Below are 25,216 nucleotides of genomic sequence, written 5' to 3' on the forward strand. Positions count from 1 at the left end.
ACCATCTATAGATCAAAGACCTGGTTGATGGCAGCTGTTAACACACCCCAGTACAACAACATCCCTCATTTTAGCTCTGCGCCCCCCCCCACTACCATTTAAATACACCACCACCCTGAAAGAGGGGGAGGGGGCACACAGAGCACCTGGCATGGGGATAATAAGGGGTGGGTTACAGCAAGTCCCTGAAATGGAGGGGTATGGGAGGGTGGCACACAGATGACTTGTGGGGTAGACTGGATGGGGCACAAGGAGTCCCTGGGCCATGCACAGTCCCACCCCCCACAGTTTTGCACTGAGAGTGGTTGTTTCCCAGTGGTTTTAGGAAACAGAGACCAAAGAGCATCAACACCTTTGTGAACTAAAGAGCTGTACTGGTAATACACAGACAATGAAAGCAGAGAAATCAACACAAAATGATACACAGCCTAATACAATACATTGTGCAATCAACAGACATAAACATTCCCTTCAGCAAGACATTCCTCCTCCTCCCCCTGGAGCCAGTGGGAGAGTGCAACTTGGGTCAGCCCCTAGCCCTGGCCCAAGTTTCTACCATCCCTTTGATACGAAGCCATTCCCTGCCCCACATGATCAGACTGAACCCCCTTCCGCTCCCCCCCACTAGGGCTGAGCAGCTCTGACACACATAAAGCAGAGTACGTACAGGGCTTCGTCCTCTGGGTTCTTGGCCTGTCAACTCCGATCAGTTCCTTTAGGGCATTTCAAAACAAGCCACAGGTTCCCAAGCCCGGAGGGGCAATGGGGCTAGGAGAGTCTTGAGCCAGAGAGGGAAGAAGGATAAAACCTTTTCCCTGCAGCAGGGAAGCAGTAGTGAGGTGCTGGTGCTGGCCTCCCACAAGAGGGTGGGAGGTGTGGTTCAGTGCATCCAAAAAATACATCTCCTTGTAAAAAACACAATCGACTAAAAGCAAAGGATATTGGGGCAATGGAGAAAGCAGGCAGCATCTCTCAAACCACCTGCAAGCAATTGGGTTTCTTCTGCACCCTGGGTTTTCAGTACCAGGTAAAGGCTAATGGAGGCCTAGATTATCCATGGTGTATTCCCTGCGGGACATCTCCATCCCCACAAACAGGGAGGGGCTAAGGCCCTTAGTGGGGGACACACCCTTGAGGGTGCAGAAGACACAGTAAAGGACCATAGGAAAAGGAATAGGCCTGTTGGCTTCTTGCTGGCATCATGGCTGCATCGGGGGGGTTGGGGAAAATCAGCAGAAGCACCAACACTTAAATAAATGGTTTTAAAAGCCACCAGTGTGAAGGCTCCGAAGTGAAGCTGCCAGAGGCACCACCTGCAGAGCCTCCTCACTGCTCCTCATGGAGGGGCCTTCAATAAATATAAAGTAGCCAATAATTAACTGCACAAGGGGCTGCTGCCCTCTCCAGAAGGGCTGCGCTTGGGCCAGGTGCCACGTTCTACCAAGGCTTTGGAGCACCTGGGACTAAATTCTGCTAAGGGATTTGAGTCAGAGCCCCATCCTGCTCCTGGATGGATTGGCAAACCTTCCCCCCGGCTGCTACAGGGCACAGGGAAAGTAGGTCTGACACTTCCTCAGCCACCTTTCTGGAAAGGCCACTCACCCTGAGCTTGCAGGAGGCAGTATTCGAAATACACCAGAGCAGAAGGGCTCTTCTGGGCCCAATAGGGGATACCCAAGTACAACATGGGATCCCACCACCCTCCAAAGTTGAGAGCTTAGTCTCCCCATGCAATGACGGCCCAAGGGCAGCACGAACCCAAGGCTGGGCGAGCAGTGACAATCCCCGTTCTGCAGCCATCAAGCCTGAACGTGCGGATCCATGTTACAAGGCAGAGCACAGAAACCACCAATGGTTAAACTCATTCACACCAAGCAATTGGAGGATTAACAAACGGATGCCTGGCCACCAACTCATCATGCAGCCACCGAAGGCTGCGAGCTCGGAAAGCAAGGCCTAGGAGCTCAGGGTGAAAGTCACCCTGTGCGTCACTTGAGCCCTATGAAGATCGCAGATCTTAAGTGTGACTTAAGTGATGCCCAGTCCTTGCGCTGCCCCTGGTTGCGAGATGAATCTCACCCACGAACTTCTACTTCTGCCAGAGCTGAACTCTCCATGGGATACAGACCCATTCACATCCTGCATTGGCATGGGGAGAATGGAAGGGGGATGAGAATCTGAAAGGCTGCCTCTAGTTTCCAGGAGACCCACAGCTTTCTTTAAGGCACGGTCCAGGTAACCCCCCCGTCAGCTTTTCCCTTATTGCCAACCTGTGTAAGAAAAAAATAAGTGACTTTGCTGCATGGACCGGAGCAGCCAACTGCCTATTAACTTCTGATCCATGTGGGAGACCAGGCCAGAGGCGTTTCTGAAGCCCAGCATGAAGTTAAAACAGGCAATGGGGGCAGCCCTGCTCTTTGGGGTGGCTTTGTGTACATGACGCATAGAGGGCCCAGCACAGAAATGAGTCATGATTTCTGACTGCGATCTGCTGAAACACAAATGTCCTGCTTGCCATGCTAGGGAGTTCCAAGTTTGTGCCTTCACTACAGACATGGCTCCAGGTATGGACCAGACACAAGGTGGTTTTAAAGCCTGTTTTGCGAATTAACCAGGAAAGGTGGGTTTCCCCTACAACGGGCCTGGTCGTGGGATTGGATTTCTTTTGACTAACCAGCATGGTCAGAGTCAAGGTCTCCTTCCCATAAGACTTCCACAATCTCCTCTGATAAACTCCTACACCCGAAGGCCTGCAGCCTTCCCCCTTTTGCTTTCATCCCTGAACACACAGGGAGGGGCAATGTTAGAGGGAAACTGAGGATGGTTTTGAGCACTGAAAAAAGCAAAACATCTCAGCATTGTCCTAGGGCAGATTCATGAGCTCACACCTAGGCTGCTGGCTTGGAATTAGCGACCTCCTGCCACAAGGACTGGCTTCCTTCCACCGAGATGCTAGCACCCAGGAACTCCGGACAACCTGCCAAGTGCCTCTGGAGCGGAAGTGCTGGAGCCACTAGCAAAAAGTGACCATCCTCGGATGCCAAGAGCCTGCATTTCCCGATGAGTCACCCAGCGTTCAGCAAAGGCCCATCGGCTCGAGGCAAAGGAGACAGAGATGGCTGCTGGGAGCACTGCAAGGCCATTTAAATGCACTCTCCCCCAGCTCATTCCTCCCTGCAGTCCTATGACCATCCTCTTTTCCTCTTGGTGCTGCCAGGAAACCATACGCAGCCTCCTAATTGCTCCGGCACACGCAGGAGGGGAACCCAGAGAGCAGATGCCTGGCTGTAGTTTGGAGCACTAGTGGGAAAGATGCCAGCCCCTCATCCCCAGGAGTGCAGTGGGATAGTACAGAAGAGCATCAGACCTCAACTCCAGGCATCCCACCTCTGAGGTACCCACAGCCGGTGCTGCCTGGGTCAGATACTTATATACACTGCTACTCACAGGCTGGAGCTTTGTCCCGCTTCTTCTGAGCGCCAAACCCCACCCCCTACCCCCCAGGAATCTGTTCTCCTCCACAAAAGGCCTGCAGCTCCTGGATGGAAGACTCCCTTCTCCTGTCTCAGTCTCCCCACTCCAGTCAGTCCCCGAAGATTCCAAGCTGGGGGGTCAAGGATAGTGCGCCTGGATGAAGGACAGGACTTCCTCCTTGGACAGCTTCTCCGCATCTTGCCTTTTCTGGGAGTCGTGCACTTTGACACCTTCCCCCCACTCCCAGAAGAGACGGCTGAAGTAGCAGATGCTGCAGGCAGAAAGAGGAGACAGACAGATCAGCACTGCACATTGAGAAGGGATGCACTCATAGAATATCAGGGTTGGAAGGGACCTCAGGAGGTCATCTAGTCCAACCCCCTGCTCAAAGCAGGACCAATCCCCAACTAAATCATCCCAGCCAGAGCTTTGTCAAGGCTGACCTTAAAAACCTCTAAGGAAGGAGATTCCACCACCTCCCTAGGTAACCCATTCCAATGCTTCACCACCCTCCTAGTGAAAAAGTTGTTCCTAATATCCAACCTAAACCTCCCCCATTGCAACTTGAGACCATTACTCCTTGTTCTGTCATCTGCTACTACTGAGAACAGTCTAGATCCATCCTCTTTGGAACCCCCTTTCAGGTAGTTGAAAGCAGCTATCAAATCCCCCTCATTCTTCTCTTCTGCAGACTAAACAATCCCAGTTCCCCTCAGCCTCTCCTCATAAGCCATGTGCTCCAGCCCCCTAATCACTTTTGTTGTCCTCCGCTGGACTCTTTTCAATTTTTCCATATCCTTCTTGTAGTGTGGGACCCAAAACTTGACACAGTACTCCAGATGAGGCCTCACCAATGTCGAATAGAGGGGAAGGTTCACATCCCTCAATCTGCTGGCAATGCCCCTACTTATACAGCCCAAAATGCCGTTAGCCTTCTTCGCAAACAAGGGCACACGGTCAATTCTCATCCAGCTTCTCGTCCATTGTAACCCCTAGGTCCTTTTCTGCAGAACTGCTGCCTAGCCATTCGGTCCATAGTCTGTAACAGTGCATGGGATTCTTCTGTCCTAAGTGCAGGACTGCACTTGTCCTTGTTGAACCTCATCAGGTTTCTTTTAGCCCAATCCTCCTATCTGTCTAGGTCCCTCTGTATCCTATCCCTACCCTCCAGCGTATCTACCACTCCTCCCGGTTTAGTGTCATCTGCAAACTTGCTGAGGGTGCAGTCAGTGCCATCCTCCAGATCATTAATGAACTCCATTCCGCACAGTCTGCAGAGACTCTTTAGAGACACCTAGCCTGGGACCATACATAATATGATTCTAGGGGGCACCGTAAAGGAGGCCCAGGTTATTTGCTTTATTAACCCCTAGGGTTCTTCACATTTTTCTCCGCCCCAACTCCTAACTTTGGCTCTGCAGTGCCTTGCCCCAGCTGCATCGTCGGCAGCAGAGGCTGAACCAGGACCTCTGGATCTAAACTTGAGTGTCTTCTCCCTGCGCTAAAACACCCAGCTCTTTTAGCAAAGGCTGTTGTAGGCTCATCCACTTCAGTTTGTGGCCAGCCACACGAGACGGGGCAGCACCACGCCGAGTAGGTGTAGGCTACAGCTAGTAAGAATAGCCATCGTTTTGTAGGGCCTACTCAAACAAGCATATGCTGACACAAACCCAGACACCCCAACATGGCATATAAACTGGAGTGCATTCCATGGAAATGGCCTTGTTAGTTGCAGCTCCGTTCAAAGCAGCAGGAGGGATGAATCAATATCTGCTGAGACTGTGAACAATCAGTTAGGGGAACTATGTTTTTCAAGTTCCTGAGAGGGTGAAGCAACCAAGGGAACATCATGAAAGACTCTGGAACGGCCCGAACAGAGCACTTGGAAGGGTCAGCAGGCAGAATGGACACAGCAGGGTCTGAGCACTCAGCACATTATGGATATAGCTGGGGTGGGGGAACAAACTAACCCTCACTTTGCCAACATGAGCTCTGGAGATACAGTGAATCTCCAGAAATCCGTCCCCCGACTCATCCCTGCGCATAGACTCTCCCCGCCCCACCTGGATATTAGTCACCCAGTGTGAAAACAGAGCTGCTAATTGCTGCAGACACAGCAGCCTTAGATTCCTACAATTACTGACACTTAATATTCATAGCTTATTTAGGTACACTGTTCTAACAGAACGATATTAGCATAGCGACAAACGCATGTGTCAGCGGCTAATTACAGACACATTAGTGCTCACTAACGACTAGGCAGAGCATCCATTACAGAGTCACACACAAACCCCTTCCTTGCTTTGTTTTCATAGCTGTGGTTGAGTTTGGTTCTGGAATTCTGCCAGAGAGGCTGAGAGGGGCTAGCACCCTCCCCTGTTTGTGAAGGGGAGCCCTCCCAGCACTGGGATGATGTCAGCTTGTTCAGCTAGCTGACCAGGGGAAGCCTGAAGGATTCTCAGGGCACAGCTGCAGACCAACAAGGAGGCTAGAGGGGCGTGCAGGGAGCCCCCTTTCACATCAGCCTCAATCCAGGGGCCTATGCAGTCTACATATAGCAGCACTGTGCTGAGAAATAGACTCACAAGACTCACTTTCCTAGGAGACAATGGCATAATGATATCGCACAGTCCCTATTCTCTGAACCTCCCTGTCTAAGGAACTCCCAGTCTGTCTCCATAATCTATTGACTCCCAGTTACTCTGTTCTTGGAGTCCCAGTTTCCCAGGAACGGAAGCCAGGAGTCTGGATTCCCAGTTTCCTGCTCTAGAGCACACACTAGGGTGCGCAAGGGAAGTGATGGGTTGAGTCTGATGGTCGGGAAGAACACACAGAGATCCGCTGCTGGGGAGTGCTCAAGTGATAAGTTCCTGGAGCTTCACGGAGAGTATCAGGTAATCAAACTCTGTATCCTTCTTTCCCTAGGAGCCAATGCAATGCTCCTGTTCCACAGGTCTCCCTCCCATTCCCACAGTGCTGCTCCGGCTTCGTGCACAAGGAGAGCCCGAAACAGACAGTGCTTCTTCCTCTGCTATCACTGGACGAAGCTGCCTGGCATGCCCAACGCCCCAGTCCACCTCGAGTGTGCTGGGAATGCAGCAGGAACCCACACACACACGGTCAGACTAAAAGAACAGGAGTACTTGTGGCACCTTAGAGACTAACAAATTTATTTGGGCATAAGCTTTCGTGGGCTAAAACCAGACTGTGGAGCTCCAACCTCCTCTGGATGTGGCACCAAACGCAAAAGTCAGAACTAGGGCTGTCGATTAATCGCAGTTAACTCACGCGATCAACTAAAAAAAATTAATCGCGATTAAAAAAATTAACCTTGATTCATTGCCATTTTAATCGCACTGTTAAACAACAGAATACCAATTGAAATGTATTAAATATTTTTGGATGTTTTTCTACATTTTCAAATATATTGATTTCAATTACAACACAATACAAAATGTATAGTGCTCACTTTATATTACTATTTTTTTTTTACAAATATTTGCACTGTAAAAATGATAAAGAAATTGTATTTTTCAATTCACCTCAAGTAAGTACTGCAGTGCAATCTCTTTATCATGAAAGTGTAACTTACAAATGTAAATTTTTTTTGTTACATAATTGTACTCAAAAACAAAACAATATAAAACTTGAGAGCCTACAAGTCCACTCAGTCCTACTTCTTGTTCAGCCAATCGCTAAGACAAACAAGTTTGTTTATATTACAGGAAATAATGCTGCCGGCTTCTTATTTACAATGTCACCTGAAAGCGAGAACAGGCATTCGCATGGCACTTTTGTAGCCAGCGTAGCAAGATGTTTACATGCCAGATATGCTAAACATTCATATGCCCCTTCATGCTTTGGCCACCATTCCAGAGAACATGCTTCCATATTGATGACACTCGTTAAAAAAAAAAATGCGTTAATTAAATTTTGATTGAGCTCCTTGGGGGGAGGAGAATAGTATGTCTCCTGCTCTGTTTTACCTGCATTCTGCCATATATTTCATGTTATAGCAGTCTTGGATGATGACCCAGCACATGTTGTTCGTTTTAAGAGCACTTTCATTGCAGATTTGACAAAACGCAAAGAAGGTACCAATGTGAGATTTCTACCTACAGCATCGACCCAAGGTTTAAGAATCTGAAGTGCCTTCCAAAATCTGAGAGGGACGAAGTGGGGAGCATTCTTTCAGAAGTCTTAAAAGAGCAACTCTCAGATGCGGAAACTACAGAACTCGAACCACCAAAAAAGAAAATCAACCTTCTGCTGGTGGCATCTGACTCAGATGATGAAAGTGAACATGCATCAGTCTGCTCTGCTTTGGATCATTATCAAGCAGAACCTGTCATCAGCATGGACACATGTCCTCTTGAATGGTGGTTGAAGCATGAAGGGCACATGAATCTTTAGCGCATCTGGCATGTAAATATCTTGCGACACCAGCTACAATAGTGCCATGCGAACGTCTGTTCTCACTTTCAAGTGACATTGTAAACAAGAAGTTGGCAGCATTATCCCCTGCAAATGTAAACAAATGTATTTGTCTGAGTGAATGGCTGAACAAGAAGTAGGACTGAGTGGACTGGTAGGCTCCAAAAATAAAACAATATAAAACTTTAAACGCAGTTATTTTTTGTACATAATTCTACATTTCTAAGTTCAACTTTCATGATAAAGAAATTGCACTATAGTACTTGTATGAGGTGAATTGGAAAATACTTATTTTTTTACAGCACAAATATTTGTGATCAAAAATAAATATAAAGTGAGCACTGTACTCTCTGTTCTGTGTTGTAACTGAAATCAATATATTTGAAAATGTAGAAAACATCCACAAATATTTAAATAAATGGTATTCCATTATTGCTTAACAGCGCAATTAATCGCGTGATTAATTTTTTTAATCGCTCGACAGCCCTAGTCAGAACCTCTTTACAGGGCTCCAGAAGCGGGTCTTCAAGAAGCTCTGCCAGTAAACACCATTACACAGTGTGGCGTTGCCAGGGCAGGGCCTACCACCGTCACCCAAGTGCAGAGCACTGGCCTGCTGGAAAGGATGAGGCACACTGCGGAGGCACGGGGCCCTACTGTGGTATGCTGCCACTCCTCAGCCCCCCTGGCCGACTGACTGCTGGGACGGTACTCACTGAAATGGTGCGATGGATTCATGAGGGAGGTCGTATGTCGACTCCTGGGTCGTCTTGTTATAGAAAAATTTCCTCTTGGAGTTTTTGCTGAACGCCATTGTCCAAGGATCTAGGGGCAAAGCCACAGGGAATAAACAGAGGGTGGGACCAGAATGGAAGCATGTCAGATTGGGGGGTGATTTGAGAGGCCAGCTTAACATCCCACTGTTTTCTCCTTCCAACCCCCAAAAAGCCCTGTGTACCCAAGCTGCTGTCAATTCAGCGAGGCACACCCTGCACTCCCAGCCCAGCCTGAGCTAGTTTGGAGAGTGATCTTTCCAGTTACGAAATCTGTGATCTCAGTATACTTGTGACTGAACTGAAATCCCAGAGCTAATCAAACCACAATGGGGGCAGCTGACCCATCTTCATCCCAACCCTGCCCAATCCAACCAAAACAGGACCTGGGCCAAATTCAGCACTGACTTCCATGGAGTTACACCAGGGAAGAGCTTGGCCCTGTATTTTTAAAAAACAAAATTCCTTCCTGCTCCTGAAAATGGTGAGGAAAAAAGGCTTGCAGAGCTCTCCCTACCATTCACAGTCCTAACGATGTAGAGTCCAGTGGGCACAAAGTGCCGGTCGTCCCGACCCGTGTAGGACAGCCGTGGTATTCCGCCTGAGCTCTTGATAATCTTCATCTCTAACCTGAGTGCCGAGAGAAGGGAGGGATGGAGTTTACCCAAGGGGACACACACACTTCAAAGACAGCTGCAAACCAACAGGCCACTGGTCAGTTCTCCATGTGTCTCCCCGCCAGGGCTAGGGAAAAGGAGCCAGAACTCTGTGTGCACACACACAACATCAGCTAGGGAGTCAGTGCTGGAACAAGGGCCATGTCAGTGATTTACAGTATTTAATCAACCAGGGTTTCCATTACAGGTACAATCAAACTGCAAATCTGTCTGCTGGCAACCACAAGTGCAGCTTTCCCCTGGTGTGCGACAGGGCAGGAAGGGAATGGAGCTCTTTGGGCTAGGGAACAGCTGTCAGTGCGGGGGCTGCAGACCTGGCTACAAGGCTAAGCGAGCTGCTTCCCTCTAGCACAGCGAAGCCCTGCATTCTGCTACGGAACAGACTAGCCTCTGCAATGCAGAATTAGCAGGTGACTGACTGACCCACAAAGAATACCCCAATGGGTGACAGTGGACTCTGCTACAAGGGTTCACTCCCAGGCACTTGTCTTGCAAATAGCAATAGATCCCTCGTCTCTGCGTGGCAATTGTGAACACTGACTTGCTATGAAGCGTCTCACTGTTTCTAGTCACTTACCTTACAAAAATCTTTTCCATTTCCTCCAGTCTGTACACTTCCTTCACCCTGGGGGGAGAAAGATGCACACACAGAAGGGTTGGAATTGCAAAGCTAGCGGCGACGATCTCAGGGCGAGGCAGTGAATGTGGCAGGTTCACCCTGCTCCTGAATCTTAGCCCCTGGCACATTGTTTGTCCCAGCATAGGCTCCAACTTCTGGTGCCAGTGGGTGCTCGACCCCCTCCCCCCCGCCTGACTCCACCCCTACCTTGCCGACTCCCGCCCCTGCCCCGCACCTATTCCAACCACTTCACCAAAGTCCCTGCCCCAATTCCACCCCCTCCCTGCCCCACTGGACTCCTTCCCCAAATCCCCACCCCGCCTCCTCCCCTGAGCGCGCCGCGTTCCCGCTTCTCCCCCCTCCCTCCCACAGCTTGTTACGCTGCGAGCACTGGGAGGAGAAGCAGGGACGCGGCATGCTCAGGGGAGGAGGCAGAGGTGAGGTGAGCTGGGGCAGGGTGCTTGGCTGCTGATGGGTGCAGAGCACCCACCAAATTTTTCCCCGTGGGTGCTCCAGCCCTGGAGCCCCCCCAGAGTCGGTGCCTATGCATCCCAGCTCAGGAATTGGACACCTGCACATTCACGGCTCAGTCCCCGTAGGCAGGGGCATTGTTCTGCTGCTCAGAAGCCAGCCCACATTGTTTCACACAACCACCGTTCCACACAGCTTGGGGAGCTAAGAGGCACATAGAGAAATCTTTTTACAGAAAGGCAGTTTCCCCACCCCCACTCCCCCTCTGTGTCCCCTTCCCATATGTGGCTACAAGATCAGGCTTACTGGGGCAGAGTTTTAAAGCCCTTCAGACACACCAGTGGGGGGGCCTGTTGGAGCCTGTGGGCACTTCTGAAATTACAGCCTGTACTTTTCCCCAACACCACATTGGACTCCCCCAGCTGCAGTTACTGGATGTGTGTTGACATTAACTGAGATCCACTTGTTCTCCATCTCCAAGCCTCCTGCTCTCACTGCCCCCCCCAAAACTCTTCACATATTACTCTGCCCTTCCATCTTCATATCCCCTTTCCGTATCTCCCCCCACCAAACATCAAAACAGAACTGACCCTGGAAATAGGCAAAGGCTTAAAGGGGAAACGACAAGAATAAGGCAGCCATTTTAAGACCCCCTAATGCCTGCCCTCCCTTTTTTAAACAATTTGAGCCAGCCAGCTGCGCACATGGCTAAGTTGGGGAGCTGTGTCACTGTTCCCCTTCACCTCTGGCCCCTCCTCTTCCCTCCAACAGCTTCTTGTTCCAAGCTAAACTGTATGGTCCTTGGGGGCAGGGACTGTCTTCCTAAGTGTTTGTCCGACACCCAGCACAATGGGGCCCTGCTTCATTCGGGGCCTCTGCACAGTACCAAATAAAACTAACAAGTAAAGGCGAAAGGTCAGCAAGCAGCCAACAGCTAGAGTGCTCTATCAGTACCTTTCTCAGGAGTGTTTCCTAGCAGAATATGTGCTTAGCCCTGTACCCAAGGCCTTATCTCAGGCTTTTAGCGATCAGACCCGTAGTCCTTGTCTATGGTAGGGAACAGCCCTGATTCAGCCATCGGCGGTCAGCAGCGTAGCTGCACCCACATTGACCCGTCAGTGTAGACGGGGGCATGTTGTGGCTTGCACTGGTTGAGCTAACTGGGGCTTAGCTCAACTAAAAGTATGCATGTGAGATTGGCACCAGCTACTCATGGGATGGAGAAAGCATGAATGTCTGATCTCCAAAAGGTTAATCTTAGACATCCAGCCATCAGCATCATCTCTGAGATGTAAAGGGCCACTTGCCGTCTTCTAGCAAACATGATGAGACTACGAGCTCTGGCTATATATTGTATAGGCCTGGGAGCAAGCCAGGCTACGTTTCATGTCTTCCTCCTCCAGCAAATTGATCCCAAAGCCCCAGCAGTCCCAAGATGAAGGGGGATGCGGAAGGAGGTGTCACTCACCGGATGGGGTTCATATCCGGCCGGCTAGGTTTAGAAACGGCTTTGACAAACTTCTCCGCTAGCTGAATCCTAGAATAAACGGGAAAGAGAATTCTGTGCTTTAGCTACGGCTCTGGTGTGTTGGGTAGGTGCGGCTTCCTTGGGATAGGAGGGAGTGCCAACGGGACCTCTACTCACACAGCCCAGTCTGACGCCACTGACACCCAAACATACTCAAAAAACTGTCTGCTCACCCAGCACTCCCAGCTTGGTGTCCTGCAACTAGCAATTATGCAGGAGGGATGGTTCTCCATAGGCTCTGCTAGACAAACCTAATCTAGTAACAAATTCAGTAATGAGTCCATGTGCTGACGAGCCCATTCATGTATGAACAGGAGAGCGGGATTGGCAGATGTGCTCCGCTAAGGAAGGAACTGTAGGGCTCTTCCCCCTCAGCGACAAGTCACAACCCTTCCCATTCAGGCTGCCAGCGGCGCTCGGTCTACCCGTTTTGGGACCAGCTCACTCCAGTCTCAGAAGGGAACCAGGCCTTCTCTGCTGCACAGAGGGGTGGGGGAAGAGAGGATGCACCCACTTCAGAGATGGTTCTTCCACGGCTCATCTTTATACAAACGCATCAGCTAAGTGCTCTCGGTTCCTCGTGGCCGATGATCAATAGCGCAGCCATTGAACCAACGGAGTTCCCTGACAGCTCTCATCCACATGCATGAGAGGAGCTCCCAAAGCCCTACCTACCGCTGGTTAAAATGCTGCTCTCGGACGTCATTGCCATTCAGCACCAAGACATCCAGGATATGGATAGCCTTGATTTTTCGCTGGGCTTTCCCCTAAGGAGAGAAACACAGGGAGTTATGTTACAGGCTGTCTGTGGGTATTCTGTCTTTTTTGTGCAGTGTCTGCATGCTGCCTCCCACCACCACCTTGCTAACTTCAGAGGAGGAAACCCCACCTCCTGTCATTGGTAACTTGTTTCTGCTGCAGGTTCTCCCCCCAGTGAATTCTCTGGAGCCTCCCCCCTTTCCCCTGTTTTAATCTTCCATCCTAAGATACCTGTACATGTCCAATGCACCAGTCCCCAGGGGAGGGCTGGGCAGAACTCTATGAAGCACATTACCACCTCTCTGAGTCAGCTGGATGCCCTACAAAGTGGTCCCCTCACAAGGCTGAACTTGCTGCACCATCTCCAGGAGCAAGGACCCGAGCTTTGGCCCTGAGCTCCCACGCAGCAATGCCACGTAGCGTGGGTAAGCCTCCAGACTGGCCTCACCTGTCTGTTTTTAAGAACTGCAATCATCATCAAGTGGCTGAGTATATGTGGACACACAGGCCTGTTTTAGGGTCAGTGACTACTCGGCCTCCTACAAACTAGCCAAAGGAGCTACTCAGCTTAGTCCACAGCAGATCTCTGCAGTAACAACATGATCTTCTACACACAGTTCAACCTCGACCAGTCTAGTTAGCAAAGGGTCACATTTCATGACCTCTATTGGTTACACTGAGAATTCTCTTGATTATCAGAACAAGTTCAGCATTCCCCCCACCAGGACAGTCACAGAATCAAAACTGAACAATATTTCAATAAGCCTGTGCATTAAAGATTCCCGATATGTTATTTATCACGACTAACGTGCTCAGTCACAGACCTTTTTCACATGCATGTTACAAAAATAAAACAATGCCAGCTGCCAATCAAACACTTCAGCAAATGATCAAAGATCAATGTTGGACCAGAGACAGTGCGGGAGGGTAAACGCTTCTGCAAACACCACCACCAGTTGGTGCTTTTGTAGGTTCTGATCCAAACCCCTTCATACACACGGTATATTCAGCATCCTTGAAAGGCAGCCACCTGTGAAGCAGAACGGGGCAGGCAAGTGGAGCAGGGCAGCACTGCACAACACATGCATGTATGTGTGCAAACCGAAAGCCATTGAGGCGTGTTCAATCAGACAGTAAGTCAACCATGGAGGTGGTGCAGAACAACAATGAAGGGAAGCAAACAGTCATCCGTATATCTCTGGCTCTGAACAGGAGAGGAGAGCTTATCCCAAAATAGCTTCCCTGGGAATCCTCTCTGAAGCTGCACAGCTGGGCCATCTACCATGTAATACTAGCCATCCCCCTTATGGGGAAGGAACAACCTCTGACCTCTCCTTTCAGCTCATGAACAATCTCCACAGAGAGAAGGGTAGCCCGTGGCAGCTCAGTTTTCAAGTCCAGTTTCATCCAGCGATCTGACTGGCGACCATCCCAGGTGTAGATCTGGGACTTCTGTGTGCAGACAAAGAGGAACAAGGCAAGGTTAGACCCAGACAGGAATGGGACACATTCTTTCTGCCTTAGCTGAAAAGTAGCCCTGAGAGTATATTCCTTCCTTCCTGCTGACAGCAGAGAACATTTCTTTATGAGACATGTCAAGGAAGGAGCCTACAGCTCAGCTGCAGAGACACCAACACACAGATCCTAACACAGCTCATTAGGCAGGGTCCCTTGCCACCCCACAAAAGATACTGTTCAAAGATGGGCAGTGAAACGAATTATTAGATGGAGGGAATGCAGCACTCTCTGTGAGGAGAGATTTTCAAGACCAAGATTATTTAGTATGGGGAGTAGACAGAAGAAGGAGAAAGGAATACAAAATAACCAATGGTCTTAAGAAAGGTCCATCAGTCACTCCTATCCCCCCGTCCCATAGTACAAGGGCAAGCAGGTTGGGATGAAATTGCTAGGCAATATCTTTAAAAGGGTTTATAAAAAACCCAGCATAATTAGCCATGGAACTTCCTGCTGTCAGGTTAGATGTCAGCACTTACCCCTAACCCTAGCAGGAACTTCTGTTCACTTCCAGACACCATACATCTGTAATCTAAGACGTGGCGGATCTTCTCCAGGGTTTTTGAGTTGAGTGGTGTTGGTTTAAAACTAAAGATATCGATGTCTGTTCCCTGAAGCACAACAGCAGGAGAAAGGTGACTTACACGATACAGACAACGATGGGTGCTACAGCAAACACAGAAGCTTTGAGTGCATCAGGATGTGCCCTGATTTCAGCCACAGCCGTTAGCTACACTGGTGCAAATCCGAGCATAGACAGGCACAGCTGCTGTTTGCACCAGTGGGGCTCAGCCTGGTTTCAATCACACTAGTCAGGGTTCTAGAGGAAAAACCATCGTCCCCAGCGTAGACAAAGGTCTAGGAGAAATTAAACAGAGAGATCATGAGCTTTGCCCACAAAACCGCTCACTTGTACTGAGGGGCTATTTCAATTTCCCTGCTGAGCTACTTTAGGATGCACCAAGGTAAGAGTGTGAAGGGACAAGAACAGGCCTGGATACAGAGCTATTTACCTACCTTCTACAGAATTGGTAGTCCAGGCCGAAGCGGTCTCTTAGATAGAAGGGGATTCATTTCACCTTCACAGCAAGCAACTAAGCTGGCCTCCCAGCCACACTGAGTGCTTCCACTGCTCCCCTACAGCATTGGAAAGGGAAGGAACCTGCCCCTTCCGAGCCCAAAGGCAGCACAGGCTTAAGAGAAGAAGTGTGTCCAAAGGAGGGGACAGAATATGAGAGGAAGTGCTGCAGGGTCTGTAGGGGACACTCCAGAATATTCATAGCTCTCTGCCAAGGACCGATGAACGGAGCAGGCTCTCTTATGAGGTTCCCTCTTCACCACACACCCCCTTTTCTATAAATGAGTGTCACAGTACAGCATTTCAGTAACAGCAAGATCACAGCACACCTGGGCAGGATGGGTCTGGACCAGGAAAAAGAGGCCCTTATGGGAATTCAATCCTACGATAGGCTTCAAAAAATATGCGATCTTCCGGTGCTCCTTCACTCAGGGGCAAGACCTCTTCTGCCAAAGCCCTCTTTATTCCCAGGCTCCCATATAGTGTCAGAGCTAACGACTTCAGGGGGGACACTGATCATTAGATATCTATCCAGTCTGTGGAACTGTCTCTCAAAGGAAGTAATGGAAACCCCACTGTTTAAGTCATTTAAACGAGGCTGCCTAGTTTTTTAAATAGGCACTCATCACCACAGCATCTGAGTGCAAATCCTAAACAATATACTGAACCAAACAGCCCAGTGCTGGTCTTTTCCATCTCAGACTCCTGTGAGTAACAATAAACATTTCACCCACATGTTCAGAACAAACTTCAGTTTAAGGCCTCACCTGAATGAGCTCAAAGAACTTGGACCTGGGATCAGAGGAGGATGGAGCAACTCGGGCCTGATCTGGAATCTGGAACAAGACAAAGGATCGATTACAAGTCGTACTCCTTTTTGCACAGTCATGTTCCCAAAGCCAAGGTTCCTCTGCCACCAAGGACACTCCAACCCCTGACCCCAAGGTTTTTTTCCATTCATATTGCTGATGCCGAGCTCCCCTAGCACAGAGGGGAGGTACATATGGCTTGACACAGACCCAGCATCTTTCATAGGATATGGCAGGTGATTTCAATAAGGAATTTAGGTTGTAAGCTTTTCAGGACCTATATTATTTCTGTATGTTTTTGGAAAGTGCCTGGCAGATTTTGTGTGTACAATAATGAGAACAGCAGCTCCACATGAAACAATGCTGTTTCACCCAACACTTGTGATTAGCCTGTGGAACTCACTGCCACAAGATCCCCACAACCCTAGGCTCATAGGGAAGACAGACTGCCATCTGATAACTAAGATTTTTTGGAGTGTTTTTCCTGCCTGGGACCTACTGGCCACATAGCTTATTCAGTGTGTTATGTAATAGTCTCAGCTGCAGTATAACCCTGCCCTTTTGTGTAACCAACGGCCTGCTCCACAAGCAATACGCACCAAGCATCTGTTTAGCTGATGTTTCCTGACCTGCACAGCCCCAAATGTGCACAGTGATCTCAGATACTAACACAGTCCTGCCCTACAGGAAAGGTGTTAATGCTATTGGCTGGCATGTCAGAGCCCCTCCCGCTCCCCACTGCGCCACAGCAGGAATGGCATCCACAACTGCCTTGTCAGTAGCATTACTCACCCCCCACAGCCGGAGGCATTCCTTTCGGATGTCAGCCTGCCGCGGCTCACTCAGGGTCCTAGAGGAAAAGCCAGCAGGTTGTTAACATGGTGAAAGCCTCTTTGGGCTTGCAGCCCTAACATACCCAGCCCTGTCAGCCTCCTCGAAGGAGCTGCTTTGGGAGTGAAACACACAGTCAGTCCTTAGTGCCAGAGGGCTGCTGTATTTCCCCAATCATCCACCCACTTCATAACCTGAACCAAAGATCAGCAGCTTCTGCCTGCCTCCCAGCAAAGAGCTGATCATTGGAGGCTGCAGGGAGGCTTCAGTGCTTTTATGCAACACACTAAAGCACCGTTAGGACCTTAGCTTTTCACAGTGCTGCATAAACACAAACTTATTCTTTTCCACAACTGCCCTAAGTTACACATAGAGCAATAGCAGCACAGAGAGGTGGAGTGACTCGTTGAAGGCTATCCAGCAGTTGATGTCAGAACCAGGGTTCATTCCCTGGAGTCCCTGGCACTTAGCCTTGTGCTCTGTGCATTACACCGTGCTGTCTCCAGGTGGTGTTTGGGCAGTAAGTGCAACTACCCCTGTGTAGCAAACGCCTCTATGCCACAATGTGTTTCACTCTCTGTGCCACTCCTCTATGTCCCCTCTCAGAAACAGACCCATTTATGGGAACTGGAAGGTGCGTAGCCCTTTTGCAAGTCCCTTTCATAGGGCGTCCTAGTAGCAGTTATAAATCATTTCAAGCCAATCAGTCTCCTTTAGCTATCCCCGTGTTGCAGAGAACAGCACATGCAGTGACACTAGCTAGCCTAGTAACTGTAAGCGCTCCTAAGCCTCCTGCTTCAGGGCCAAGCCAAGCACCAGCTAGGATCAGGAAGACATTTAAAAATGGGTAAAGCAAGCAGGCCACTGAACACAGCTGTCCAGTGAGGTAATTCAGTCCTCACCCAAAGCCCCGCTCCCTCTTGAGGTAGATACTCACGTGTCTTGAACAAAGGCGTGAATTTTGGCTAGTGCTTTGATCTGAACTTTACACTGGCTGAAAGAGAGAGTGGGTTTCAGTCAGGGAGTGAGTTATCACCCACGCAAATTGTCCTGCTGCACAAAGCAGGATGAGCAAGTGCTGTGGTCTGCTCTAAAGCAGAGCTGGACTGTCACAACCCAGAATGCCATCATGACGACTGCAGGGTCACTGGGGAGAGCACCCTTTATGTTCCCAACACTGCAGGTCAGTTCTTCAGGTGTGAATGCTCACCAGCCATGCAGTGTATCTCCCCTTGCTGGGCCAGTCTGCCGCACAAGGCCTCTCCCAGAGCAGGACTCTTGTAACTGAGCAATTTGGCAGCTTAAGGTGAAAAGGCCCCCCACGGCCTCAAACAGCTGTAAGTCACAGTTGTGCTGGAACCGGCTTTCCCTCTTGTTGCTTCCGCACTTACCTTTCATTCGATCGGACCATGTAGTCGTAGAACTCATGGTCGCCCTTGATCACTTCTACGGGGACGACAAGATTTACATCCAGGTCAGAGTTGCGCAGCTGGTTTAGTTTGATGTTCACCATGAAGAGATATTCCCGCACGTCGTCAATGCCTGACTTTAGCCCTCTACATACCACGTACCTGCCAAGCAAACCAGAGACTCCACTTGGAATCAGTCCTCCTGCATATCCAACTTGCCTTTCACACCCCCACCATCTCAGCAGCCCTCCCCCCTGGCTTCGGCAGCGTCAGGAACGTCTTTGTCCCAGGATACCCTTCGATGGCTCATGGCAGTGCAGGCTAGCCCTCTGTAGGGCCATTCTACTTCCTCCGCCTTTTCCTACTCTCCACAAGAGCTGGCGACCTCAATCCTTCACCAAAAATCCCCAAACTTCACAAGCTCAGATCTTGCCAAAGAAATAAGACAGCAGGACTAACACTAAAATAGAGACTCAGTTTTAATCCTGTTCCGGTTGCAGGTGTAACTAGCCCGTTACTAGCTCACAACTCTACCATAGCCCTGGTATGGCAGTGTAAGATAAAGCCTCCCTGTACAGGCTCAAATGTCTGTCTCACTTTATTTCACTGCACACTGCATCTGAAGGATGCCAAAATCAGCATGGCCCTATAACAGGTTAGAGCATGGGACTAGGTCTCCGGACACCTGGCTTCTAATGAGGGCTCTGGCATGGATTTCATATTTTCCCCAGCTCATAGACTGCTTAGTGCAAAATAGCGATTAAGAAGGACAAGAGATACAGGTTTCCAGATGATATTGGAGAGAGACAGCAGTCAGATGAAAGGCAGAGATAAAAGGAGGATGTTCTAAGATGATGGAAGTTGCAGAGGAGAAGGCGCTCAAACTAACAATGCGCAAACACTGTGAAAACACAAAGGTGTTACTTAAAAACAGATGTTCGTTGACATTAATGTTCCTTGGCATGTCTTGGAAGAGTTGTGGCCTTGGAAAGTTTCTCTTCCTATCCCTGTTGTGGGGCATGCTGTGTGTTGTCTGGCTGCTATCCTCCTCCCCCGAGCTGGCTGCATTTTAGGGGTACCAAGTGTACAGTTTGTACAGCATTGCCAGATCCAAAGAGATGAAAATACATCACTGTAATGTACATAATATGTTCTAATTTAACTGGATCCTGAGATTGCATCTTGCAAAACAGAACAGATTTTACAGTAAACTCCATTGTTCCCACACTGGAAGTAGACAGCATAGGCAGAAACAGACCATGGTAATTTGGTAAACAGCCTCTTAAACCTATCAAACACTGTCACTTCCTAAACATTTAAAGTATTTCCTTCTATGAGGCAGACATTAGATGGCTCCTAGCTGAGACAGGTCATGGAGGTCACACTAGACCTGCAGTTACACAAACAGAGCTATTGCACTATTTAGGGGAAAGGGCTGCTTTTAATTCTTCCTCCAGGATCTCACCTCTCTGAGTTCGCAGGACGGCTCGTCACAGGTTTAAAGAGACTCACTCGCTCGAAGCAGCAGTACAGCAAATATATAAGTCCCACGCTGAATGGCGTGAACAGGTCGAAGGTTTTGCAGACAAAATGTCCTCCTGTGGCAGAGAAAGGAAGTACATTGCAGCCAGCAGGTTACAGGGAGAGAGGGGAAAAATACTAAGTATCTCAATCCCCCTGCACATGCGCACGCGCGCACACGCACACACACACACTTTTGTACAGTTAAAAACTGCATCAGAAAAACAGTTTCATAAATCAATCTAGTAAGACTGACCAACTGGGTACCACGTTCCATCCCCCCACTTAGCTCTCTGCCTCCCAAAGACCCAGGAAAGAGAGAGGCAGCTCCCAGCCAGGTGGAGGGGATGTCACCTAAGAACAAAGCACCCTGCCTGCTGCTTCCACAGCACTCCCAACCCAGGGGCCCAGACCGCCAGCATGGCAGCACACTGTGCAATCCTTGACAGTGTGCAGCTCTCACTCCTCCCCAAGAGCCTCACGCTGGGGAAAAAACTGGATTTGAAATGAAAATCTAGTTTTAAAAACTCAAGTCATCTCAGTAGAGGAGTGTCTGTGCTCTCTGTCTTCAAGTGAGTCTTCTTACTTCCTCAGGGGAAGACACAGACACTCAGCTTTGAGATTCTCATTCCCCCAGGAGAAAGCCCCAGAGGAGATGCTTGACTAGGAGAGACACAACGAAGGACACTTTGTCAAATCTCACTGAGAGGCAACTTGCCTGCTGGGTCATGGCATCAAATACTGGTGAGCCCAGGGGACAAGACAAGCAATCACTTGGCAAGTGTTTCTAACCCCCTTCCACTCTGGCTTCTCAGCGCAGGACCATCTGCTCTGAAAGGGCGCACGGAATGCTAGCCGATCCCAACATAGGATAAGCGTCACCAAAGCAGATGCAGCTATGGCATCCATCACTAAGGAATAGGTAGGAGAAAGAGAAGCATCTTCTCACTCTGAAGCCAGGGTGATGGTTTCAAGTGGGAAAGGGTACAAGTCACAATTGCACAAACACTGGGTTGCTCTTACCAGCCAATTGGTTTGCTCAGGAAGAGGCTGCTTTAGCTGGTAATGTGTAAGAGTCAACAGTAAAGCAGAGATTTTACGAAGATATTTTGCCCCTTCTCCAGCTGGAGGGAGCACAGCATGGTTCCCTCACCGTCTTTGGCAACCTTATCTCAGGGTTTAGGGAACACACCTACTTGAGTCAACAGAACCTAACATTACAGCAGGAGTGACTCCATGCAATGTTCTATAGCATCCATCTGCAAAGCCACCCAAGCCCTGGAGAGGAAGGGGAGAAACAAAGAGAAAAAGATACCTGTCCGGATGATAGAGAGTCCTGTAAGGAACTGGCAAAGCGTCAGCTGTTTGCTTAGAATTTCCTGCAGGTTCTCCTGACCCTCCACAGAGAAACCCTGAAACACACATCAAATGGTGAACATCTTCGCAAATCTGTTGGTTAACTGGGGGAGTCTTAAGGAATTTACAGCTAAATTTTGTAACTTGCAACAGTTTCTATTCCGTGGGATAAACTGCTAATGTCAGGACATTTCATGGCAAGCCTCGCCAAATCTGAAGCAGTAACTGTGAGAAGATGTCACGTCACCATTGTACTCTGGCTGATGGCGATGGTCACTCATTGCAGAGAAAAGGAGGAACAAACGTACCCCATCCGCCATTAAGAAATGCACCCCCTTGCGATCAGTGTTGTCCAAAACAAAATTCCGGAAAGCAGTGATGTTCTCTGGGCGGGTGATATCTCCATCTCCATCAATCCCGCCCTCTCCTAAGGGGAAAAGAAAAGGCAGTTATGAGCATGTTTGCAGAGTGCTTGCAGGAGACTGGGACACGCAAGCGATCAACACGCTGACCTCCAATGATCAAACATTACCAACGGTCAGTGAGTGAGTACACACACCTTGGAAGCTGCATCAGGACCACTCCCACGAACTCTCACAAACATGATTCTTGCTAGAAAGAGGTCAGCACATTTTTCTTTGGCTAGATTGGGTTCTGCTTCCATTAGCCAGAGTGAACCAACCCATGTTATAACTTGGCTTTAAAAAACTATGCTTCAGCCTTGGTAAAGCATAGATCATTCACTCCTCTAGCTGCTGAACAGGGCCTGACTATGCTACAACACAATATTGTCCCTTCCGGCCAGGAAGGAACAAGACAAAATTGGTCCCCATCAGAGCTTTAACAATGTTAGTTTCATAGTGCAGATGGACCCTTAGTCTAAAGCACAACTTTGTCTATGCCAGACGGAGAAACTGCATTAGCAAACTTTCACTACCATCCATGACATCAGCAGTCTCTGGAAAGGCACTAACATTATTTCCAAACTCACCGTAGTTTGGCCTTACAGAACCCTGTTCATATGCAAGTGTGCTCAGCCATCAGTTGTAAAGGGGGAAGGTATGTTCAACAGCAGAACTGTTTTTAAAGGCAGCATTTTACAGATTTCTCATATGGCTCTATTAAAGGGTAGGGCTCTATTTTCCCCCAGTTGGTATTTTGTGTCCTAGAATAGACTCTAAATATTCAACTAACTCCCAGTCCTGTGGTATTTGTAAAGTACTGTTGATTTCTATTCTCTGCAGAGTTTCCGTGTCTGCTGTTTCTATTCATTGAATGACAGAGTGACTAGAAATGTACATTATCAGGAGAAAACAGCAGAGGTCAGGGTGCACAATAGTTCTTTGGTAATAAAATTCCTCATCAGTTATTCTGCCACTGAGAGGAGTGAGACTAGAATTTTTTTTCCAGTCTTCTTTGCACTTGGTGCAGGGTTCAAGGCGTTTTCTTCCCATCACCAAGAGAGGAGTTTATACGTGTCTCACTAAATTTTAGAGCACATTAGGCCCAGACAAAAAGGTAAACATGAAAATGCATCAAAATCATTGAGCTATTCACTCTCACAGCTATCAACTCCCTCCACAAGAGCACTGACCAAGAGTGAGATACAAAGATCCAAATGTTAAGATGATCCTTTTATCCACCTTGCTGCTCAATGAGAACTTTCCTCTTACTGATCTGACCCAGAGGTGCCAGACGACCACCAAAGTTCATGATTTGCAGATGTCAAAAGGGGCTTTGGCTTTTCAAAATCAGCCAGAAAGTAACTAACTGGCACCAGCGATAGGTTGTTTGGGGTTTTTGCTGGAAAGGCAGATTGAATTGCAAAAAGTGAAGTAACCAATCATACCTGGGTTTTCTTAACAAAGCCTGAAATTTGCTGGCAATCCCCTCATTCCACTTTCTACTAATAGATGCAGCAGATGGAATCAGAGCTACTTGCAGTTACCAGGAGTCCAAAATAACTTAAATCACCACATAGAAGGTGGAAAGATCCTGTAAAGAAGCAATCTAGTAATTAATGCTGGGGGACGGAGTCAGAGCTAGGTTTCTATTCTTGGCTCTGCCAGATGATCCTTGGCCAAGCCATTTCATTTTTTATGCCTCAGTTTCCCCATCTGTAAAATGGACCCAAACCACTGAGTTATCTTAAAGCGCTTTGACAGCCTCGGACAGGAAAGTGCTGCAAGTATGAAGTATTATTATAATACACACAAGCTGGAACCTGAACTGCAGAAATATAACTTGATGTTCAGACTTGCCACCCTCAACTCCCTATTACATGGCAGTTCCTCTTCTTCTATAAGGATGGCTCTGCGATGGTCATTGTGAACTGGTTTCTCTTAGATCCCTAACACTAACAGACTATCAGTCCTCCGCCTACTATGAACCTGAACCTCTGTAATGCAGGCGATCACACACACACACACACACACACACACACACACACACACACACACACACACGTGACCCATACCGTAATAAGGCTCAAAGAGCTCACTGGAGGCAGAATAGAAATCCTCCAGTTTAAAGTCATTTGGTCCTTTCAAAGTCATGCCGAACCCTTTCGCATGCCACTTCTTCCTCCAGAGAACGTACTCGGAGAAGCCACCGGGGCCAGCACACACATCAGCAAAGTAAAGCAGCTCTGCGTCCCGCTCCTTGATTAGGGGCTTCTGCAAAAGGAAATTGGGAAAATTCTAGCAGTTCAATAGCAACTTCCCACCAAGCATGCAAACTACTGCAGCCCACTGCTATATTCTTGCACCTCTAAGCTAGGGTCTCTGCCTCTTTAAAGCAGCCTTTGTCCCTAATAGTGCCCTGAGGAATCTTCCCCCACCCCCACCCCATTTCCCCTTTCTTTGGGAAGGCATCACCGATTCAAAGGACAAGAGAGATCCTCACCCCATGAGAGTCCTTCGGGTTTGTGAACATGTGATCGAAGACATAGTCTATGTTTGCCATCTTCATCGCCGCTCTGTGAATGCACAAAAAGGGCACCTGTTAGTTTGCCCCAGGCTCACCAGGCCGCTGCAACCCAAAAGAGAAAGGGACTGCAAACCCAGAGGCTCTGCAGACCTGTTCAGGAAGAAGACTCCCCGGATCATCTCGTAGGGGTTGGACCTTGTCCGGGCTCGGCGCATCTCCTCTCCGTCCAGCTCATCGAACACGCTCTGCAAAGGCAGAACGAAAACTACGCTAGCCACGGCACAGGCAGGAGGGACAGCCAGCTCGGGTAGTTCCTAACCCCATGGTCAGTTTCTCCTCACAGTTATCTCTAGACTGGGTGACACCAACACAGGAACATTTTCTGAAGCTGGCATCCTTCTTCAGTCACATATCTACATCCAGTCCTGGTCTAACATCATGCTCAATTCTTACAGTGAGCTCAGGGATGGGGAATGGTGCTGGACTGACAACCCCACAGCGTAAGACCTAGTTAGCCATAGATTAGGCAATCCCAGCACAAGCTCTTCCCCCCCATACACACACATCCCCCCTGACAAAGATGGTCTAAACTGGAAGGGAAAGGGGAGGAGCACAGCAGACCAGGAAGAAGGCGTTAATCTCCACAGCCTCATTAAGTCTCTGGCTTCTCTGCTGACACTGCCATTGAAGGGGCCGTTATGTCAATTGCCTTTGTGGTTTGTGCGCTGTACACACTTGTCATTTCACACAGGTCGCCAGACAGTAACGACTTCCCACTGTTATCAACCCAGGCTGAATCTGCACTGGTGGCAAAAGGCTTCCCATTTCATTGCCAACTGCCTACGCTTCCCACCCCCACTAATGCCTTTTTACAAGCTTACTTCCCTTCTCCTCCCCAGCCCTAAAATTGCTCTCCAGCAGTGTGCGCTCACCTTGCACTGCAGGACACTATGCAGAAACTCTTCTCGGCAGAATTCCGTTTCATCTTCAATTACCAGCTTCCTCTAGGGCAGAGCAATGAGAAAACCCCCCTC

At 48.9% G+C, this 25,216-nt stretch overlaps 1 protein-coding gene across 2 annotated transcripts in view; it reads right to left on the reverse strand.

Moving 5' to 3' along the window:
- Positions 1-353: 353 nt before the first annotated feature.
- CMTR1 (cap methyltransferase 1) overlaps positions 354-25,216 on the reverse strand; it is a 49,786-nt gene continuing 24,923 nt past the window's right edge. Inside the window, exons 6-25 of one of the 2 annotated variants that reach the window (XR_004645029.1) lie at positions 25,115-25,186; positions 24,333-24,427; positions 24,159-24,231; positions 23,731-23,929; positions 21,563-21,681; positions 21,214-21,310; positions 19,843-19,975; positions 18,360-18,539; positions 17,906-17,962; positions 16,930-16,987; positions 16,096-16,164; positions 14,730-14,861; positions 14,065-14,187; positions 12,652-12,743; positions 11,917-11,985; positions 9,936-9,983; positions 9,199-9,311; positions 8,625-8,733; positions 2,889-3,745; positions 354-2,270 (exon numbers count right to left, since the gene is read on the reverse strand). Coding sequence is in view for 1 of the 2 variants with exons in the window: in XM_034764824.1 (XP_034620715.1) it covers positions 3,613-3,745; positions 8,625-8,733; positions 9,199-9,311; positions 9,936-9,983; positions 11,917-11,985; positions 12,652-12,743; positions 14,065-14,187; positions 14,730-14,861; positions 16,096-16,164; positions 16,930-16,987; positions 17,906-17,962; positions 18,360-18,539; positions 19,843-19,975; positions 21,214-21,310; positions 21,563-21,681; positions 23,731-23,929; positions 24,159-24,231; positions 24,333-24,427; positions 25,115-25,186 (1,971 nt within the window). In the remaining variant the exon portion in view is untranslated. Of the gene's footprint in view, positions 3,746-8,624; positions 8,734-9,198; positions 9,312-9,935; positions 9,984-11,916; positions 11,986-12,651; positions 12,744-14,064; positions 14,188-14,729; positions 14,862-16,095; positions 16,165-16,929; positions 16,988-17,905; positions 17,963-18,359; positions 18,540-19,842; positions 19,976-21,213; positions 21,311-21,562; positions 21,682-23,730; positions 23,930-24,158; positions 24,232-24,332; positions 24,428-25,114; positions 25,187-25,216 lie in introns of both variants that reach the window. The other variant, XM_034764824.1, reaches the window with a different exon arrangement.

The sequence above is a fragment of the Trachemys scripta genome, chromosome 3, assembly GCF_013100865.1.
Source record: "Trachemys scripta elegans isolate TJP31775 chromosome 3, CAS_Tse_1.0, whole genome shotgun sequence".
NCBI lineage: Eukaryota > Metazoa > Chordata > Testudines > Emydidae > Trachemys > Trachemys scripta.